Source organism: Hyperolius riggenbachi, chromosome 7 (genome assembly GCF_040937935.1).
Source record: "Hyperolius riggenbachi isolate aHypRig1 chromosome 7, aHypRig1.pri, whole genome shotgun sequence".
NCBI classification, from domain to species: Eukaryota; Metazoa; Chordata; class Amphibia; order Anura; family Hyperoliidae; genus Hyperolius; species Hyperolius riggenbachi.
Window position 1 is genome coordinate 16,703,936 of NC_090652.1, and position 21,647 is coordinate 16,725,582.

At 45.6% G+C, this 21,647-nt stretch overlaps 1 protein-coding gene across 1 annotated transcript in view; it reads left to right on the forward strand.

Annotated features, from left to right (window-relative positions):
- Positions 1-21,647, forward strand: part of LOC137525347 (uncharacterized) — a 182,542-nt gene that overhangs the window by 123,997 nt on the left and 36,898 nt on the right. Inside the window, exon 14 of the mRNA XM_068246402.1 lies at positions 16,963-17,454. Within this exon, the coding sequence (XP_068102503.1) occupies positions 16,963-17,454 (492 nt within the window). The remainder of the gene's footprint in view (positions 1-16,962; positions 17,455-21,647) is intronic.

Sequence of the window (21,647 nt, forward strand, 5' to 3'; positions counted from 1 at the left end):
TAAGACTAAATCAAGCCAGAAACTAGCTAAATCCGCGGGCACAGACAGAACACGCGGTTCCCAACAGCCGCCCATAACTGACTTCATGGCTGAGGCAGGCCTGGAAGAATACGGCTCAGACGAAAGCAGGGACTGTTCTGATGCCGAACGACCACCTCCCCGTTCTAATCGAGACATGCTACAAAAGGTCCAGGATGTTGTCCGCAAAGAGATTACAGCTGCCACCAGACAGCTTAGTAGCGACATCCTAAGAGAGATGAGGCTCCTCTCGCAGCGCACAGTGAGCCTTGAGAACCGTATGGATAATGCCACCACTGTAATTGAGGGGCACGAAGAAGATCTCCACAAACTACAAAATGAAGTAGATCTTCTGAAATCACAGGCAGAGGTCAGCGAGAACAGCTCCAGGAGAGGGAATCTCTATATTAGAGGCATCCCCGAAACGGTGACAGACCTGCCGGGTACCATGACAGCTTTACTCCAGGAGCTCGTCCCTGATGTCCCGGTCGAGCGCCTGGAGCTTGATCGAGTCCACAGAGCTCTTACCCGTCGCCCGGAGAATGGACCCCCGCGTGATATTATTATGAAGTTCCTCTACTACAAAACTAAAGAAACGGTCCTAGCAGCCTCGCGATCTGCGTCCCAACTCACTTTTCAAGAGCACACCTACCAGGTTTATGGCGACCTATCCCAAATAACGCTCCTGAGAAGAAAAGAGATGAAACCCTACCTCCAAGTTCTCCGCAATCGTCAGATCAAGTATAGATGTGGGTTTCCTTTTGCCCTCATCTTCTCTATCGACAATCGCCAGTACTCCGCTACATCTATCAGGGAGCTTCAAGAGCACTTTCAAGCACTGGACCTTCCATCGCCAGCAGTACCCTCATCTCCTTCGAAACCTACCTCCTCTCCATCCTCCCAAAGTAGCGATCGAAGTGGCTCTATGCTCCCTGCCAACAGCCCTAAAGAACAGAGGCTCAAGAAGAGAAGATTGGTCGCACTCCGTGAGCTCTCATCCCAAGGTTTCCAGCCGGCCACCTGATCAGTACACTTTCTCATTTGGGCCATTCCTCAGACGGTTTCCTCTTTAGTTAAGGAACCTGGTTAGCCATACAGCAGGGCTTCCTATGGCTGTTCATTAGGCTTCTCCCGGAGTCTGCATAGTTAATTTTGACTGTTTATGCACTTTTTATTCTTCAGTTCATGTTTAACTTTTATACGTTAAAATGGCCGCGATTCTCCAGACCACGAGTTAACAGTTTGCCTTCCCGCCCTTTTAAACAACCCTTCTTCTAGAGACACTGAGAAGCACCGCCCATTTAGGCGCCCCTACCATGTTGATCCTATTTGCCTCCCCTCCTTCCCCTTACAGAGCCGTATACTAGGCTAAGCTCTGACGGTAACACTCTCCCAATACATGCAAATACCTAAGCCACAAGACTCCACCTCACCACTGGAGCCCAAGTTTCAGCTTCGCTTTTATTTTTGCAACGGACTTGAGCTGCGTACTGTACTTCGTTATCCGGAGTCACGTTTACACGAAGCTCTTTTGTATTTATCTTATACTGTTAATGTAATTTCAGGTTTTTGCAAATGTTAACCATATGGTTGCACTCCTGTTATTGTATCTCGTTCATGGCTGAGTTCTAAGTTCAAACCTCCTCATATATCCTCATTACCTTACGTACAGTTATGTGCACCTGGAACTATTATATTTGCTTATCCGTAATGCTCTCCTTAATTGATCCACAAAGGATTAGGGATGCTCAGTGAATTCCCATCTGCATCAGCGATCCCCATGCATTTATAATTATCCCTCCCCCCCTTTTTTTACCCAATTACCCTAACCCTCCCCACCCACCCTTTCCCCTCCTGCTCCTTCCCTCCCCCCCCCCCCCCTCATATTTACTTTCTTCTCAATTATCCTTAAATTCTCAATCTCTGTTATTACTGTCATTAATATGGCTTGCACGGTAATTCACGGAGCATCCTATTACTGTTGGTTTCCACCAGAGGGCATCAAAGCGCTAGGTATCCTTTTCATGTATCTGTTTATAGTAACTACTCAATACTTGCAATTCAGCCTCAGCCAAATCAATTAGTGTTACATTTCATCCAATCGACTATATTCTAATATTTGGTTATGTTCTCAATCGCATGGTCTGTTAAATATTATACTCTGCTCACTACTGCCTCCAGAATGGTAAGGAATCAGCTGGCTCCCCTGCTAAGTTATAACCTCACCTAAGGTCTATAAACAAAACATGTATCACTACAACCGCACCCAGAGCTTTTCAAGCTTCGTTCCTACTTAACTCACATATATCGCTGGAATACTCAGCGAATTTCCCTCTCCCCAGGTTTTGTCAGAGGATATATACTTCTATTAAGCTCCCTTCCATTTTCCCTTCCCTCATCTTTGCTCCACCCTTCCCACCCAACATCTTTACCCTCCTCCCCCTTCTACCCTAATCTATAACTCCCAACGCATATTAGTCTCCCCTGTTCCCTAATTAATTACTCACTACCAATACCAAACACTTGGGAATTCACTGACCATTTCGTGAACTCTAACTTTTACCAGAGGTCATCAGACCACTGGGCAAGGAGATTGCCCGACGACTCATTTTGGTCTGCCTTCTCTTTCCCAGCACATATCAATTCTGGGCTCCAGGCGATGGGAATTAAACTCCACACACTATGGTTAGAAATTTGTATTCTTGTGCGCCCTTAATGAAATTGTCCAGATACCCCACATTAAGCCAACATCAAGGATTTGTAAATGCCCTTATCGTGCCTTAGCTTGCTTGCCTAAGTCTTAGGATACTGCTCATCTCTGTCATTGATCCATATGTCTACGCCTGTTGTAACCTAACACCTAACTTCCAACTGGTTCTCCTCACCATCTCTTAGGTTTCCTCTGGATAGCTTCCACTTTCACATGCTACCGGTATTGTTGGAGGTTAGAATTTTTTTTTTCCTCTCCTCCTCCTCCCCCCCCAGCCTTCCCCCTCCCTCCCTCCCTATCCATTTGCCTATACCCCGGTCTCTTTCACTAGAGCCCCCGTCACTGGGCCCCTCCTCCCTCTTTCCCGCACCCTCCCTCCTCTGTCAGACTTTATTTGGGTAATTATATTCTGACCCTTTTATGCATATAGTTATGCCACAAATGTCCCGTGCTCTTTTCATGCCTCTTCTCTATTCCCTTATGGGGTTTTTGGATCCTAACAGGGAATCCAATACCTAGTCACCCTGAGGTGTCTACGTACTTTGCTAAGGGTAGCTCTGTCCTGAGTTGTATACCCTATGCAACTTTTTTTTTGCTATTTCCTCTCTTCTCTTCTTTTCTTCCCCCTCTCCCCTCTCCCCTTTCCTGTTCTCTACTCTTTGGGACGAGGAGTGCCTCTCAGCTGTCCGTCTTTAAACCGCCATGACTTCCTCAATTAAATTTGCTTCCATCAATGCCCAGGGCCTCAACTCCCCTTTAAAAAGAACCAAAGCCTTTCAACATTTCAAAAGACTTAATATTGATGTTATATGTATGCAAGAATCTCATTTCATCGCCAACAAAGAGCCTAAATTCTTTCACAAAGATTACAGACAAGTATATCTTGCAAGTGCACAAATTAAAAAGAGAGGGGTCCTAATCGCCCTTAGAAACTCCACCAACTTCACCCTCTCTAAATCTATCGCAGACCCTGAAGGTAGATATATCCTTTTAATAGGGAAAATTCAAGATGAACCTATCTCAATCATGTCTTATTATGCCCCCAACGATAAACAAGCGCCATTTATATCTCATATTCTTCAAGTTCTCGCTACGCATAGCATAGGAACAATATTCTTGGCAGGAGACACTAATCACTGTCTGAACCCTTTCTGGGACAGACAATCCTCTGATAGCTCTACCTCAAATACGACACCAAAACAAACTGCCACTATTAAATCGGCGTTTCAATCTCTTGAGTTAATCGATGTTTGGAGGGAACTCAATCCCCTCATAAAGGGATTTACTTTTTACTCCAATCCTCATGCATCCTTCTCTCGGATTGACCACTGCTGGGTTCCCTCTTCAACAATACCCTTAGTCAGCGCAGCAGTCATCCATCCCACTTCATGGTCAGATCACGATATGAACATTGTAACTCTTTCGTCTCTGATTCAGCGCCCCTCCGAGTTTCGGTGGACGTTGAACCAATATTTATTAACTAATGAGGACACGGTTCAACTACTTAAAGCTAAATTGACTGACTACTTTGAACTGAATGCCCCTGACGAAGATATCTCTGATCTCACCATCTGGGAAGCCCACAAAGTGGTAATTAGAGGAATCTTAATCCCACTGGCCTCTAAACGCAAAAAAGAGAAACAACAATTACTTCACAAACTAGAATTAACTTACCAGGAAAAACACACTAACTTCCAAAACAACCCAACACCTGAGAATAAACATGATCTTTTAAGTGCGGAAACCGCTCTCAACTTAAGCTTAACCGACTCTGCAGAACGTCAGCTTTCCAATACTAAATTTAAATTTTATCTCAAAGGTAATAAGCCAGACACACTCTTGGCCAGACGTCTCCGACTGCCAGACCCTTCTAATAAGCCTATTACTCTACAAAAGGGACCGGGCCTAACCTCCTCTAACCCCAATACTATAGTGGAAATCTTCCGCCACAACTTAGAAAAACTATATAATTCCCCCGATCACCTCCCTCCAGAAGAACTGTCTAGCTTCCTATCAGATTTACCTTTTCCTGACCTCCCCACTGGCTTTCGGGAACTACTAGACCGGGAAATCTCACTGCCTGAGGTCCAATTGGCAATTAAACAACTTAAGTTAAATAAGCAACCTGGCCCAGACGGTTTTAGAGCAATATATTATAAGAAATTAAGCGATGTTCTTGCCCCTAAACTAGTTAATGCTTTTAATAGCATTCTCAAAGGTGCCAAGTTCCACTCTGACTCTGTTACCGCCTTTATTAGTATGCTCCCTAAACCCAATACAAATAATCAACTTTGGTCTAATTTTAGACCAATTTCTCTTTTGAATATAGACGTTAAACGCTTAGCCAAAATCTTTGCCACTCGACTCAACACGGAAATTTGCTCCCTCATACGCAATGACCAGGTAGGATTTATGCCCCATCAGCAAGCAGGTGACAGTGTAAGACGCCTCCTTCAAATCATTCATCACGCACGTTCTTCTCACATTCCCTCCATGCTACTCTCCTTAGACATCACGAAAGCCTTCGACTCAGTATCCTGGAAATACCTAATTACAATACTGGGAAAATGGGGTTTTGGAGACAGATTTATTACATGGATAAGAGCTCTATACTCTACTCCCTTAGCCTTTATAAATTATAACGGATTCCGATCTCCCTTCTTCAAAATCACAAGAGGTACTCGCCAAGGCTGCCCCCTATCTCCCCTATTATTCGCCCTTGCAATAGAGCCCCTAGCCATCCGAATTAGAAACTCAAAAGAAATTAGGAGTATCCCAATCGGAAAACAGGAATTTAAGGTTAACCTGTTCGCAGATGACTTAGTCCTTTGTATCTCTCGCCCCACAAACTCTCTCCTCGCCCTCAATAAGCTCCTATCTTCCTTTGGAACTTTCTCAGGCTTACGGGTAAACCCCGATAAAACTAAAGCTTTAAATATCTCGCTACCACAAAGACTCATGCAAGCACTTCAGGACGCCTTCAAGTTCCAATGGGAGCAACATAAACTCCCATTTTTAGGTATCTACCTTACAAACTCATATGAAACTTTATTCCACCATAACTATCCAGCATTAGCAAAAGAACTGCTCCAACTCCTGGAATGCTATTAATATTCGGAAAAGTAGGTGGAGCCTACAAGAGCCACTCAAAATTCACCTATTGCTTTTCAAGGGGAATATTGAAACTGCAGCCATTCTTACACTGTTAATAGCAGAGGCCTCAAACCTGCTAAGGTTGGTCGTTAAGTGACTGGGGTTCAAATTCAGAAAAGGGGCGGAGCAAAAAAAAAAGCCAGATTTCTTTGCTGAATAAACTGCTTCCATTAGCACAATTTTGATGCCAGAAACCCAAAAGCTCACAAACTTGGTCATTGAGTAGTGACTGTGTGTCAAGGTTACAAAAAGTGGGTGGAGTCAAAAACTAATTTTTCGGGGAAATTGTAAACTGCAGTCTGTATTCACTGTTAATGGCAGGGTTCTCAAACTTTGCACAGTTGGTTACTGGGTGACAGGGATTAATATTCAGAAAAGTGGGTGGAGCCTAAAAAAGCCAATCAAAAATCACATGTTGCTTTTCTAGGGGAATATTAAAATTGCTGCCATTCTTGCACTGTTAATGGCACAACCCTCAAACCTGGTACAGTTGGTCATTGGGTCACTAGGGTTCAAATTCAGAAAAGGGGACAGAGCCACAAACAGTGAATCAGATTTGTTTCATTTCATGGGAAAATAAAAATTATTGATGCCAAGGACCCCAAAGCTCATAAACGTGGTCATTGAGTAGAGTAGTGACTTTGTGTCTAGGTTACAAAAAGTGGACGGAGCCAAAAACAAATTTCACTGGGAAAATGTAAACTGCAGCCCTTCTTCCACTTTTTATGGCAGGGTTCCCAAACTTTGCCCAGATGGTCACTGAGTGACTGAGATTAATATGCAGGGAAGTGGGTGGAGCCTATAAAAGCCAATTAAAATTCACCTGTTGATTTTCAAGGGGAATATTTAAATTGCTGCCAATTTTACACTGTTAATAGCAGTTGCCTCAAACCTGCTATAGTTGGTCATTGGGTGACTGGGGTTCAAATGCTGGAGAGGGGTGGAGTCACAAACAGCCTACCTGATTTGTTTAATTTCTATGGGAATATACAAATTATTGATGCCAAGGACCCCAAAGCTCACAAACTTTGTCATTAAGTGTTTGTGCGTTAGGGTTAGAAAAAGTGGGCGGAGCCAACACTAGTAAATTACATACACAGGCGGCGTTGCCTGGGTCATCAGTGGGTGGAGACAAATACAAATTTCACTGGGAAATAAAAATTATTGATGCCAAGGATCCAAAAGCTCACAAAATTGGTCATTGAGTAGTGACTGTGTTTCCAGGTTACAAAAAGTGGGTGGAGGCAAAAACAAATTTCACTGGAAAAATGTAAACTGCAGCCATTCTTACAGTGTTAATGACAGGGTTCTCAAACTTTGCACAGTTGGTCACTGGGTGACTGGAATTAATATCCAGGAAAATGGGTGGAGCCTACAACAGCCAATCAAAATTCACCTATTGCTTTTCAAGGGGAATTTTTAATTGCTACCATTCTTGCACTGTTGTGTGTTAGGGTTAGAAAAAGTGGGCAGAACCAACACCAGCCAAATACATACCCGGGTAACGCTGGGCAATCAGCTAGTTTGGAATATTTTTTTCAGTAGATTGCGGTGACAACACATGTAGATAGCCCGGCATATAACACATCAGTCCATATCAAATGAGTCCATAGACCCTAAATTAGCACAACATCCGGCTACAAACAAAGCAAGGATAACATATAGCAGCAGCGTTCATATTGCAGATCCTGAGATCAGGCAGTACATGTGTCACCTGGGGGGACAGACACCGGCCAGGAGCTGTATCAGACAAAGACAGTTTCCCAAAAAGTTGGGAGATATGCGATGGTAAATTCAACAAGCGTTTTGCAATAATGTCAGAGCCGTTTTCGCTCACCTCTACCAAGGACATCTGTACTTGCTGCTCAATTTCACACACATATTGTTACTAGTGATGCTCGAATGTACCAAAATTAGATTCGGGTACATTCGAGTTCGGATCAATTTCGGATTCGAATTTGATCACTGAATTCGATTCGAATTTGGTTCGTGTTCGGTAGCAAAATTGGGAAAACATTTGTGTTTGCGAATTCGGATGTGTTTTTTTTAAAGGGAAATCACATTTAAATAGGTGTAATTTAAAAAAAAAAAAAAAAAATGTGATGGAAAACTTTTTGTTCTGCATTTCTTGTTTATTCTTCTTCACCGTCAGGCAATGTAACGGGGCCATGGTACTTAGCGTTGGTACCACGACTGTAAATAAAGACACCAAGATCAGGAAACCCCGGACAGCAGTCGTGGAGCCCACATTCTGTCCAATGCACAACTGGGACAGCAAAGTTTTCAACCCAGACGCCTCAGCATTTTTTATTTTTTTTTACAACAGTATACAGCTATTGTAGTGGCATAATAGCTAGTGGCGCATGGCTCTGTGGACCCTGGCAGTGGAAACACAGACAGCAGGAGGATGGAAATCAGTGCGGCGTAATATGTTGGCGCTTTATAAATACAATAAATACATAAATTCATAAATAAATAAATACAGCAGCAGCAGGAGGAGGAATGATGTGTGGCAGCAGCAGGCATGTCACGGGCCATGGTACCTAGTGTTAGTACCACAGCAACTGAAGATAAACCAGGCCAAATTATCAGGACCCAGGGACTGAAGGTTGATGTCAAAGAATAATTCCCAGGCACTTCATGTCCTCCTCTCGCCGACAACAGGTGCCAGGAACGTGCCTTCAATCCAGGCCTGGTTTATCTTAAGGAATGTGAGCCTGTCCACACCCTCTGCGGACAGACAAGTCAGGCACCGGCCACTGTGCTGGCTGGACAGGGACAGAGGGGGTGGAAGGCTGGGGGAAGGCTTCCTCCAATCGGCTAACAAGGATCTCCTGCAACTCCCTTGTTCGCTGCTCATGGTCTCTAGCTGTCAGAAACCCCGCTTAGACAGTAGCCCACCTCCTCCTCAGCCGTGGGTCCAGGATCATGCTGATGCAGGCGTCCTCCCTCGCTTGCATCTGCTTGACCCTGGGGTCTGTGCGCAGGCAGAGCAGCATGTGCGCTGCCATGGGGAACAGGGTGGTCCGTCCAACAGAGACATCAGGGTCAGCGTCGTCCTCCTCCTCTGGCCCCTGAGCCTCTTCCTCCTCTCTCCACCCTCGCACCACTGCTTCTGCGCTCCTCTGTTCCCCCTCGGCAGCAATCTCCAGCACCTCCAACTCCTCCTCCTCATCCTCCTCCAGGGACTCAAATACCTGCGCAGCAGTGGACTGCACAGGCGGCTGCTGTTCCAGCTGCTTCAGGGCCTCCTCTCCCAAATCCACCAAATCGCCAAGTGCCCTGTGCAGCAGACAAACAAAGGGCGCCCACTGGCAGAGGGATGCCCGTTGTTTGCTGACCAGGTTGGTTCCCTGCAGGAAGGGAGCCAACACCCAGCAGACCTGCTGCATCTGCAACCACTGTGCGTTGGAGAGGAGCTGTAGTTTGGTGGTGGCGGCGAGAGTGCCCTCGATGATATGGCAGTTGACAGCCCTCCTCTGCTCAACCAGCCGCTCCAACATCGCCAGGGTGGAGTTCCAGCGAGTTGGCACATCGATGACAAGGTGGTGTCGTGGCAGGCCCTCTCGCTGCTGGATCTCTGCCAGGTTTGCTGCGGCAGCAGATGAGCAACGGAAAGTGCGCACAATTTTCCGCCCCGATTCCAACAGCTCCTCCATCCCTGGTAGGTGCGCAGGAACTTCTGCACAACCAGGTTGAGGACGTGGGCCAAGCAGGGGACGTGGGTCAAGTGTCCCCTGCTGATGGCAGCCAGCAGGTTGGCGGCATTATCGGACACCACCAATCCGACTCGCAGGCCTCTGGGGGTCAGCCACGTCTTCTCCTGCTCCCTCAGGTAGTGGAGCACGTTGCCTGCCATCAAGCTGTTCTTCCCCAGGCTTTTCATCTCCAGCAGTGCTTGGCAGTGGCGGGCCTTCACGCTGCTGTTCAGATGGGATCGCCTGGCGGCGGGAGCTGCTGCTTCTCCCCTGACCCCACACGGTGGCACCACATAGTGGGCGACTGGTGCCGCTGCTGCCGCTGATGTGCCCGAGGGTGGACCTGCTGCTTCCTCGCTCGGGCTTTCCACCAGGCTGACCCAGTGGGCCGTAAAGGACAGATAGCAGTCTGTCCCAAAACGGCTGATCCATGAATCCGACGTGGGGACGTGGATCTGCACACTCATGGCATGATCGAGTGCGTGGACCATGTTCGCCATGGCAAAGCAGTGCAGTACTGGGATCGCTGTGCGGGAGAAGTAGTGGCGGCTGGGGACTTGCCACTCCGGGATCCCAAACTGCAGCAGCGCTCTCATGTCACTCCCCTCCAGCACAAAGGAATATGGCAGGAGCTGGGAGCACATGGCCCCTGCAAGCAACCCGTTGAGCACCCGGATGCGCCTGTGGGCAGGAGGCAGCACCTTGGTCACACCGGGAAATGACTCGCTGAGCAGGGTCTGGCGGCGTTTGCCTGCATGGGAGGATGAGGAGGCCACTCATTTCCACCACAGCCTGCACCTCAATCTCCACAATGGGCCGGGGGCGACGACCCATCTCAAAGATGGGCGCAACGCGCTGCTGTTGCACCTCTGCTCCCTCCTCCACAACTCTGCGGTCAGTGGCTGGCAGCGGACCAATCACAGACCTGCTGCTGCTGGCAGTGGCTGCTGCAATGGCGCTGCCTCTCCTGGTGGTGCCTCGCCCTCTACCTCTGCCAGTCATTGTGCAATAATATACAGATACAGTAAAAAAAAATGTAGAAAAGGGCAGGAAAGGGTGTAAACTTTAATAAAGTCTGGGTTGGTGGTGACTGGTGGTGACTGGTGTTGAGTGACAACAAAAAATGAAATTTTTTTTTTATTTAAATAGTAGTATTAAATAGTAGTAGTACTACTAACAGCAGTAGTGTAGTCTAAAGTACTAACTAACTCGTGGGACGGACAGTGAAAATTAAAGTCAGTCACACACGGTCAGACGCAATCAATAGGGTCGGCAGATGAGTCGCAGGTCACAACGGATGCTGGCCTGGGAAGTAACTTTTATTTATTACACAGTACAGAAGCTAATAAAATCACAGACTAACAGTAGAAAAAATTAACTGAACGAGTAGTAGTATTAGTACGCAGGTAACTAATAAATCCCTAGTGTACTACACAATAAGTAAGTCGTGTGCCAGACAGTGAGTGACAATTAAAGTCGGTCACACGCGGTCAGAGGCAATCAATCAATAGGGTCGGGCAGATGACAGTCACAGTTCACAACGGATGCTGGCCTGTGATGTAACTATTATTTATTACACAGTACAGAAGCTAATAAACTCCCAGATTACAGTAGAAATTAACTGAACGGGTATAGTAGTACACAGGTAACTAATAAATACCTAGTGTACTACACAATAACTAATTCGTGCGGCAGACAGTGACAATTAAAGTCGGTCACACACGGTCAGACGCAATCAATCAATAGGGTCAGGCAGATGACTGTCTGTCACAGATCACAACAGATGCTGGCCTGTGGCCTGTACACAGTCAGTAACTAACTATTAACTAACACAGTACTGAAGCTAATAAACTAACAGACTACAGCAGTACAAATTAACTAAACTAGTACACAACTAACTATAATCCCTAACCTACCTAAGCTAGTAGTAGGCTAAGGCTACCTAGGCTAGCAGGCCTAGCCTGCACACAGACTAAAACTAGCCTAGCACAGTATACACTATACACTAGCTGACTAAGAACAATCAAATTACTATCTAACTATTAAAGAGTACAATCAATGTGTTTAGGAGGTGATTAGGAAGCAAAACGCTAGGTTTAGCACAAGAAGCACTTGCTCAGAGACACGCAGCAGCACTGGAGATACTCTCAGTACCACTCAGTCACACAGCAATGATGGGCTCCGCAACATGGCCGCTGCCTTATATAGAGGAGGGGAGGGCCAGGCTCCCCTCCTCTGATTGGTTGCTAGGGTTGCCAGGGCCTCAGCTGGAGGACTTCTGATTGGCCCAATGACGTCATCCCCGAATCCCGAAGCTGAACCCACCGCGTCATCCTGCCGAATTCGAGTGCGCATATTCGGGAACCTTCGCATTTGGAGTCGGCATGATGCTGAACATTCGGGTTCAGCTTCGTCTTCGTAAACCTGAAAATCCACCCGAATTTTCGGGTAAATTCGCATTCGGGAGTCCTGGACAGCAACCCTGCTGATATCCCTATTTTCCACTGGTGGGGCCCTAGGTACATTGGAGCCTGCTCCATCGGGACCTCGGGGTTTGGGGAACCTTCTTCGCCTCCTCCCATTGCCCCTATGCTTCCATCTATAAGCTGCTCCATTCACATAGTCCTGCCGATCCCTAGCCAATTTCTTTTGTTTACCATCTACTGTGACCTGTTCAAAATTCATCATGTATTTCTTTAATTGAGTAAGAAAATGTTTAATGACAGTGTTCTTATCAAAGGCTTGCATTGCAGTTTCTAAATCTTTCAACTCCTTCCTCTTTTTAATCAACAATTGCTCATCATGTTCAATCAGCATATCGATAATTATGACTGAACATTTACTCAGGCCCTCTTCCCAGGTTGCTTTAAATTTGTCCATTACTTCCCATGTAGGAAAGATCTGGACTCTTAAACCCCGAGGGTAGATCTGATCCTTTTTGTATTGCTTGAGACTATGTATATTCCACCATAATTTCAAAAGTGCTTTATTTGCCTCTTTAAAGAGAGCCCGAGGTGTGTTTAAAGAATGTTATCTGCATACAGAGGCTGGATCTGCCTATACAGCCCAGCCTCTGTTGCTATCCCAAACCCCACTAAGGTCCCCCTGCACTCTGCAATCCCTCATAAATCACAGTCGTGCTGTGAGGCTGTGTTTACATCTGTAGTGTCAGTCTCAGCTGCTCCCCCGCCTCCTGCATAGCTCCGGTCCCTGCCCCGTCCCTTCCCTCCAATCAGCAGGGAGGGAAGGGATGCAGGCGGGGACTGGAGTTCTGCAGGAGGCGGGGAGAGCAGCAGACTGACACTATAGAGATAAACACAGCTAGCTCTGACAAGCTGTTTGTCAGCAGCTTGGCTGTGATTTATGGAGGGATTGCAGAGTGCAGGAGGACCTTAGGGGGGTTTGGGATAGCAACAGAGGCTGGGCTGTATAGGCAGATCCAGCCTCTGTATGCAGATAATATTCTTCAAACCCACCTCGGTTCTCTTTAAAGGATCTACATAGTTTGTTAGCCTCCTCAGGAACACTGTCATTGGTACCAGGATTATCACCTGCTAAAACTGTTTGTAGTCTGCGATTCCAGCCTGTTTCCAAAGCCTCAATATAACCCTCCATCTTAGAATGGTTAATGAAGTGTACAAAAAACACTTACAATGACAGATTAATTATTCCTAAGATATTAATTAAATATATACATATATATATCTATATACACAGGGAGCCAGACAGAAAAAGGGTATGTCTGCAACTCATGTATATGCCTGCAGTGTGCTAGGGTCAAAACAACATGTATTCAAAACTAGGAGAAAAAGAAACCCTTGAAGAACAGAACCACTCAGGACAATGAGGATCAATTCATTCATTACATATAGGAGTTTGATGATAATTTTTGCATGGTGTATACCTATTTTTTGAGAATTTTCAGGCAGAGAGTTGATACATGGGTGTTATTGTGTGTATTTTAATTGCTTTTAATCATGAATGTTTTGTGAAGTGTACTTTCATACAGATATTATTTGGAATAATAAATAAGAATATGTTTTGATACTTTCAATACAATGTCCTGAGTGGTGCTGTTCTTCAAGGGTTTCTACCACTGTATATATATAATATATATATATCAAAACACATGCATATTTCGCCATAGGAAAGCTGCACTATGTGGAAGATCCAACATGTACGATTTTAAAATGGTACAAAAAAAGAGGCAAAAAACTGGGATCTGCAGCCCATACAGTTTTACTGAGTTTGATTTTGCGTTTGTTTTCTGCTATGTGGATGTAGCAAAATACATTGAAAATTGGGAATGTTCAACCTGTGAAATGTCCAACAGGCATACATGTGCTAGAAATGATAATAGATGGTGATAAATATGTAGATGAGGGAGTTGAGCTGTGATTGATAATTAAAAAAAAATAAAATATAATAATAATAAATAGTATTCAAATGCTGACTGCAGGTGATTCCACAAAAGAGCTTGCAGTTAGCTTATTCACCACAAGGTGTCGATCTCACCTCTCCCACGTGGATCGCACAGAAAGGAGGAGATTAAGCCAAAGACAGGAAGTGATGTAACAGCAGGAAGAGAAGTTGCAGGAGGAGAGAGAACATGCGGTTGGAAGAGGTAATTGTGTGATTCTCGTTATATATGGAGCAGAGCAGAGGTTTGGGGTGGGCATGCTTTGTTACAGAGGAGGACATAGTGTCACTATCCTGATCATCCCCCTTGCTGAGACTTATATATAACTGCTGTGACTTGTTTGCCTGTTTTCTATTGCCCCCCCCTACATGTACCATAGATTATGGGTCGGATCTCACCTTCCTAGTAATAATTCAGTCACATCACAGAGACAAGAGAATATATATATTGAATATAGCCATGTCCCTCAGTGCTGGCATTTACCCTTGCAGGCCCCCCCCCAACCATCCCAAATCCTGTGGGACTGTTCTGATTTGAGGGGCCGTCTTGCTATCCCGCGCTGCCTCTCCCCCCCCCCCCCCCCCCTTGTGTCCCGCCAGCTGGGCAGAGAGCGGAAAAAGAATGATCAAGGAGTATGGTAGCCAGATGTGCCCACTCCCTCGGCATACATATGCTTAAGCTGCGGCGTTGAATACTATTCCCCCTCTCCATGTCGTGGTTAGTGGTGAAAGATGTAATTCAGCTTCCAAATATTGCTGGCTGCCGAATTACAGTGTTTTTATAGCTGTATATAAAGATGTAACAGCGCCTAAATCTCTGGTGCTGTTTTTACACAGCTCCACGACCCCCCCCCCCCCCCCGTATGGAAGACAGGTATAGGTGGCAACAGTATAGGTAGCCAGGTATAGGTGTAGCCAGTAATAGGTGGGTGAAGTATAGGTAGCCACAGATAGGTGTAGCCAGTAATAGGTGGCCACAGTATAGGTAGCGAGGGATAGGTGTAGCCAGTAATAGGTGACCGTAGTACAGGTAGCCAGGGATAGGTGTAGCCAGTAATAGGTGGCCACAGTATAGGTAGCGAGGTATAGGTGTAGCCAGTAATAGGTGGCCGCAGTATAGGTAGCCAGAGATGGGTGTAGCCAGTAGAAGGTGGCCACAGTATAGGTAGCGAGGGATAGGTGTAGCCAGTAATAGGTGGCCACAGTATAGGTAGCCTTGGATATTTGTAGCCAGTAATAGGTGGCCGCAGTATAAGTAGCCAGGGATAGTCATACCGGTATACCGCGGCAACCCTAGGGCACATCTGCCTTGTTAACTTGGGGAAGAACACTACTTGATGCACCTGGCGTTTGAAACCCTTAAGCACATTATTTGGCCTGAGGAAGTGGGCAGAGACCCACGGAACGCGTTTCCCGTGCTTATTTGAAATTCATTATATTTATATATATGAATTTGTCATTATTGAGGTAAGTTACCTCCCCTTTATTCTCTTTTATTTGTTTTGAACTCAGTTTTATCTTCTCCTGGGTGCCTCTTAATGCCTTTATGATGGCTTCCCAAGTCTTCCAGATATTAGTCATCCACCAGACCAGTCACCAGTCACACCACCCCTTGAGCTCCATTGCTATGTTATTAATGGCTGGAGTGACATGTGGTGAGATGTCTGAATTCTATACCGACGTAAGGGGTGAATGTTTAGTGATATGAAGAGTGTGAGCAGGAATCCAGGCACATGCATCTCTATGGAGAGAGCTTGCAGGGAGTAGTAGTTTTATTGTTAGGGTAGTCTGCCTTTATTCCTGAGAATGATACAAAGTATCTATGTGGGGGGGGGGGGGGTAGTTTACATAATTGCCCCTTAGGGAGGGAGACATAGAGAATAATATAATCTGTGAATAGTGCAAAGCTCTGATTGGCTGATCTTGTATGCCATGGAATACTGAGCCCATAAGATCCTCGTGGAGCAGCTCCCACCTCCAGCTGGTGCCTCACACGTATGCACACTCTCTGTGTTACCTTATCTCTGGATTTCCCTCACTTCTTGTGCTGTCAGAGGTGTTTCATGTTTATCCCAGCTGTTATGGAAGGCAGGCCGGTATCTCTTCCCTGTGAAGGACACTTTCCCTGATAGCTTTTCCCAGCAGCTGTTCATAGCAACAGTCAGGAATGCCTGCAGCTAATAATATGTTGTACGATGGAGGTATCGTGATTAGTGGAGATCTCAGGTTGTGAGGTCCTGAAGGAGCAAGTTCTGTCCATTTTCAGCAGATGAGACAGGTGCACCATTTGTCTGTATTCATTGTATATCTGATGAGAAGAAGCCAGTGTGCAGTCAGGAGCCACTGGTGTTGGGATGCCCACAGTGGGTGAGGTTGGAGTGTACATAAAAATGATGGTGGTGTCACAGCTAGGTGGGTGGAGCCAGGTAACAAGGGGCATGGCTGGTAGGACAGGCAGAGGAGATGGAGGCTGCAGCTGGAGAGTGGTTGGGTGGCCTCTGCTGCTTCTGTCCTGGTATTAGCACTGTCCCAGCAGGGAGATTTGTTGCTATGGATCTTGGAAGGTTTGGGGTTAGCAGGTGATGGACAGGTAGGGTCAGTATATGGAGCTGCAGTCCCATCTGCCCAGTTCATCAGCTGCCTGCCAGAGCCATAAGTAATGATAATTCATAGCTAATTAGCTGCAGGCCTCAGCTCTTATCTTCCTCTATCTCCAGCTGTTCTCTCTTCACATCCTCGTCCATCTCCCGCTGCCGGCACTGCTGTAACCTCCCAGGAATGTGTGCATGGAGAGGAGGAGAGAAGCACCAGATGATGAGCAAGGCACACTGGGAGAGAGGACTGTGGTGCTGAATGTGCCGGAGACCACAGCTTATGGGATATTATCACCCCCTAGCAATGTATGTTCTTTTCTGTGCTTTGATTATTTGATATCTTACAGCTATCATTTGTTATCCATTTCAGAACTGAGATCTGATCTTAAAGAGCAAATTACATATGTGAGGAGTGATCAGCAGTCTACGGAGGAGGGTGACATTATGAGTACAATTAAAGAGGAAGAAGAAGAGACCTATGTGAGGAGTGATCAGCAGTCTATGGAGGAGGGTGGCATGATGGAGACAATTAAGGAGGAAAAAGGAGACACCTATGTGAGGAGTGATCAGCAGTCTATGGAGGAGGGTGGCATGATGGTGACAATGAAAGAAGAAGAAGAAGAGACCTATGTGAGGAGTGATCAGCAGTCTATGGAGGAGGGTGGCATAATGGGGACAATTAAAAAGGATGAAGGAGAGACCTATGTGAGGAGTGATCAGCAGTCTGCTGAGGAGGGTGGCATGATGGGGACAATTAAAAAGGAAGGAGACAAAACATATGTGAAGAGTGATGAGCAGTCTATGGAGGAGAGTAACGTGATAAGGACTAGTGAAGAGGACATTATTACTGGTATGAGCATTGGTAAGTGATAAATGTATCTTCTTTTAATGTCTAGTGCATATAAGCTGTGTGCTGTACATGTTGTCAGTATACAGGATTCAAGTCTGAGGAAGGCTTCATAGCTGAAAGCTTACTCCTTGTCTTCTAAATTAGCCAATAAATGGTATCATCCTGATTCAAAACGTTTTGCTTTCACTAGTGCAATAAGCTAACTCTCGAACTGAATGACAAAGCTAACAATTAGTAAGCTAACTCTCTAACTGAATGACTAAACTATTAATCACAGTTTCAGTGAGTCTCAAATAAGCACAAATCTATCACAAAATACAAATACACAGCACTGCTCTCTCCAGCACAACCTCTCACACAGTGCTGAGTAACAGCAAGGATTTTATCCAAGACTAGCTGATTGCCCGGCGTTGCCCGGGTATGTATTTGGCTAGTGTTGGCTCCACCCACTTTTTCTAACCCTAACACACAATTACTCAATGACCAAGTTTGTAAGCTTTGCAGTCTTTGGAATCAATAATTTGCATTGAAATTAAAAAAATATGATTGGCTGTTTGTGGCTCCACCCCCTTTTCTGAATTTGAACCCCAGTCACCCAATGACCAACTGTACCAGGTTTGAGGCCTGTGCCATTAACAGTGCAAGAATGGCAGCAATTAAATATTCCCCTTGAGAAGCAATAGGTGAAGTTTGATTCACTTTTGTAGGCTCCACCCATTTTTCTGAATATTTAACCCAGTCACCCAGTGACCAACTGTGCAAAGTTTGAGAACCCTGCCATTAACAGTGTAAGAATGGCTGCAGTATACATTTTCCCAGTGAAATTTGTATTTGTTTCCACCCACTAATGACGTGGAACTGCCCGCCTGTGTATGTATTTGACCGGTTTTGGCTCCGCCCACTTTTTCTAACCCTAACGCACGAACACTCAATGACCAAGTTTGTGAGCTTTGGGGTCTTTGGCATCAATAATTTGTATATTCCCATAGAAATTAAACAAATCAGATTGGCTGTCTGTGGCTGCACTCCTCTCCAACATTTGAACCCCAGTCACCCAATGACCAACTATAGCAGGTTTGAGGCATCTGCTACAGCCCCGTTTCTATGGGCGTGCGATACGTGCAATCGCCCGGGGCGCTTTATTGTGCGGCAGGAGGGGGGGCGCCGGAGCGGGGGAACGGACATAATAGTTATAACTCACCTTCTTCATCCGTTCCCCCGCAGTTTCAATATCTTTTCTCTCCCGGCGTCCGTCGCCTGGTAACAGCGCCCCCTGTGATGACATACCGCATGTCATCACAGGAAGCGCTGTTACTAATTAGATGCCGGGAAAGGAAGGACATTGAAGCAGCGCGGGTTCGGCGGAAGCAGGTGAGTTATTACTATTATGTCTGCTCCCCCCGCTCCTGCGCCCAACTCATGCTGCCCATACCAACTAACCTAAACTGTGGGAACCTACCTAACACCTGTATTGCGGGGCACCTACCTAACTAACCTAAACTGCCGGAACCTACCTAACTAACCTAAACTGCAGGAACCTACCTATTTAACCTAAACTGCAGGAACCTACCTATTTAACCTAAACTGCAGGAACCTACCTACCTAACTAACCTATACTGCGGGAACCTACCTACCTAACTAACCTATACTACGGGAACCTACCTAACTAACCTATACTGCAGGAACCTACCTAGCCAAGCTATACTGCGGGAACCTACCTAACTATCCTATACTGCTGGAACCTACCTATATAACCTAAACTGCAGGAACCTACCTATCTAACCCATACTGGGGGGACCTACCTATCTAACCTATACTGGGGGAACCTACCTATCGAACCCATACTGGGGGAACCTACCTATCTAACCCATACTGGGGGAACCTACCTATCGAACCTATACTGCGAGAACCTACCTATCTAACCTATACTGGGGGCACCTACCTATCTAACCCACACTGGTGGCAACTATACAGGCTACCCTATACTGGAAGCACCAACGTAGATAACCTATAAAGCAGGCACCTACCTATCTAACCTACACTGGGGGCAACTATACAGGCTACCCTATACTGGAGGCACCTACGTAGCTAACCTGTACAACCTGTACTGCGGGCACCTATGCCTTGCTCCATGGGGGTGGGGGGGCGATTTGTACACCCTCGCCCTGGGTGAAATTTAGCCTAGAAACTGCTCTGATCTGCTATTACCAGTGTAAAAATGGCAGCAATTTAAATATTCCATTTGAAAATCAACAGGTGAATTTTGATTGGCTATTATAGGCTCCACCCACTTCCCTGAATATTAATCTCAGTCACCCAGTGACCATCTTGGCAAAGTTTGAGATCCCTGCCATTAACAGTGAAGAAGGGCTGCAGTTTACATTTTCCCAGTGAAATTTGTTTTAGCTCCGCCCACTTTTTGTAAACTGGACACACAGTCACTCAATGACCATGTTTGTGAGCTTTGGGTCCTTGGCATCAATAATTTGTATTTTCCCAGTGAAATGAAACACATCTGATTGGCTGTTTGTGGCTCTATCCCAGGCATGGGCAAACTTGGCCCTCCAGCTGTTAACTACAAATCCCACAGTGCATTTGCCTTTATGAGTCATGACTGTGGCTGTCAGACTCCTGCAATGCATTGTGAGACTTGTAGTTCCTCAACAGCTGGAGGGCCAAGTTTGCCCATGCCTGCTCTGTCCCATTTTCTGAATTTGAACCCCAGTGACCCAATGACCAACTGTACCAGGTTGGAGGCTTGTGCCATTAACAGTGTAAGAATGGCAGCAATTTTAATATTCCCTTTGAAAATCAACAGGTGAATTTTGATTGGCTTTTTTAGGCTCCACCCACTTTTCTGTATAATAATATGTGCCATTACCAGTGCAAGAATGGCAGCAATGTAAATATTCCCCTTGAAAATCAAAAGATTAATTTTGATTGGCTGTTGTACACTCCACCCACTTTCCTGAATATTAATCCTAGTCACCCAGTGGCCAACTGTGTTAAGTTTGAGAACCCTGCCAATAACAGAATGGCTGAAATCAATCTAACAAATCTGATTGGCTGTTTGTGGCTCCACCGCCTTTAGTGAATTTGGTCCCCAGTCACCCAATGACTGACTGTATCAGGTTTGAGGCCTCTGCCATTAACAGTGTAAGAATGGTAGCAATGTAAATATTCCCCATGAAAATCAATAGGTAAATTTTGATTGGCTGTTGTAGGCTCCACCCACATTTCTGAATAATAATCCCAGGCACCCAGTGGCCAATTGTATCAAGTTTGAGAACCCTGCCATGTAAAAAAAATTACCAAGTTTATCAGCTTTGGGGTCCTTGGTATCAATACTTTGTATATCTGATTGGCTGTTTGTGGCTCCGCCCCTTTCTGAATTTGAACCCCAGTCACCCAGTGACCAGCTGTACCAGGTTTGAGGCATCTGCTATTAACAGTATAAGAATGGTTGCAGTTTAAATATTCCCTTTGAAAATTAAAAGTTGAATTTTGATTGGCTGTTGTAGGCTCCACCCACTTTCCAAAATCTTAACCACATTCACCCAATGACCAACTGTGCAAAGTTTGACAACCCTGCCATTAACAGTGTAAGAATGGCTGCAGTTTAAATTTTCCCAGTAAAATGTGTTTTTGGCTCCACCCACTTTGTGTAACCTTGTCACACAGTCACTCAGTGACCAATTTTGTGAGCTTCCAGGTTCCTGGCATCAAAAATGTGTGAATGGAAGCAGTTTATCCAGCAAAGAAATCTTATTGGCTGTTTGTGGCCCCACCCCTTTAGTGAATTTGGACCCCAGTCACCCAATGACTGACTGCAGCAAGTCTGAAGCCTCTGCCATAAACAGTGTAAGAATGGCAGCAGTTTAAATATTCCCCTTTAAACGCAATAGGTGAATTTTGATTGGCTGTTTTAGGCTCCACCCACTTTCCAAAATCTTAATCTTATTCACCCAGTGACCAAGTGTGGCAAGTTTGAGAACCCTGCGATTAACAGTGTAAGAATGGCTGCAGTTTACATTTTCCCATTTAAAATGAATGGCTGAATTTTGATTGGCTGTTTTATGCTCCACCCGCTTTTCCTGGATTTGTAACCTCGGTCACCAAGTGACCAACTGTGCCAAGTGTGGGGACTCTGGCTTGATTACTGTGAGAATGGCAGCCGTTTACATTTTTTCCATTGACTTGAATGG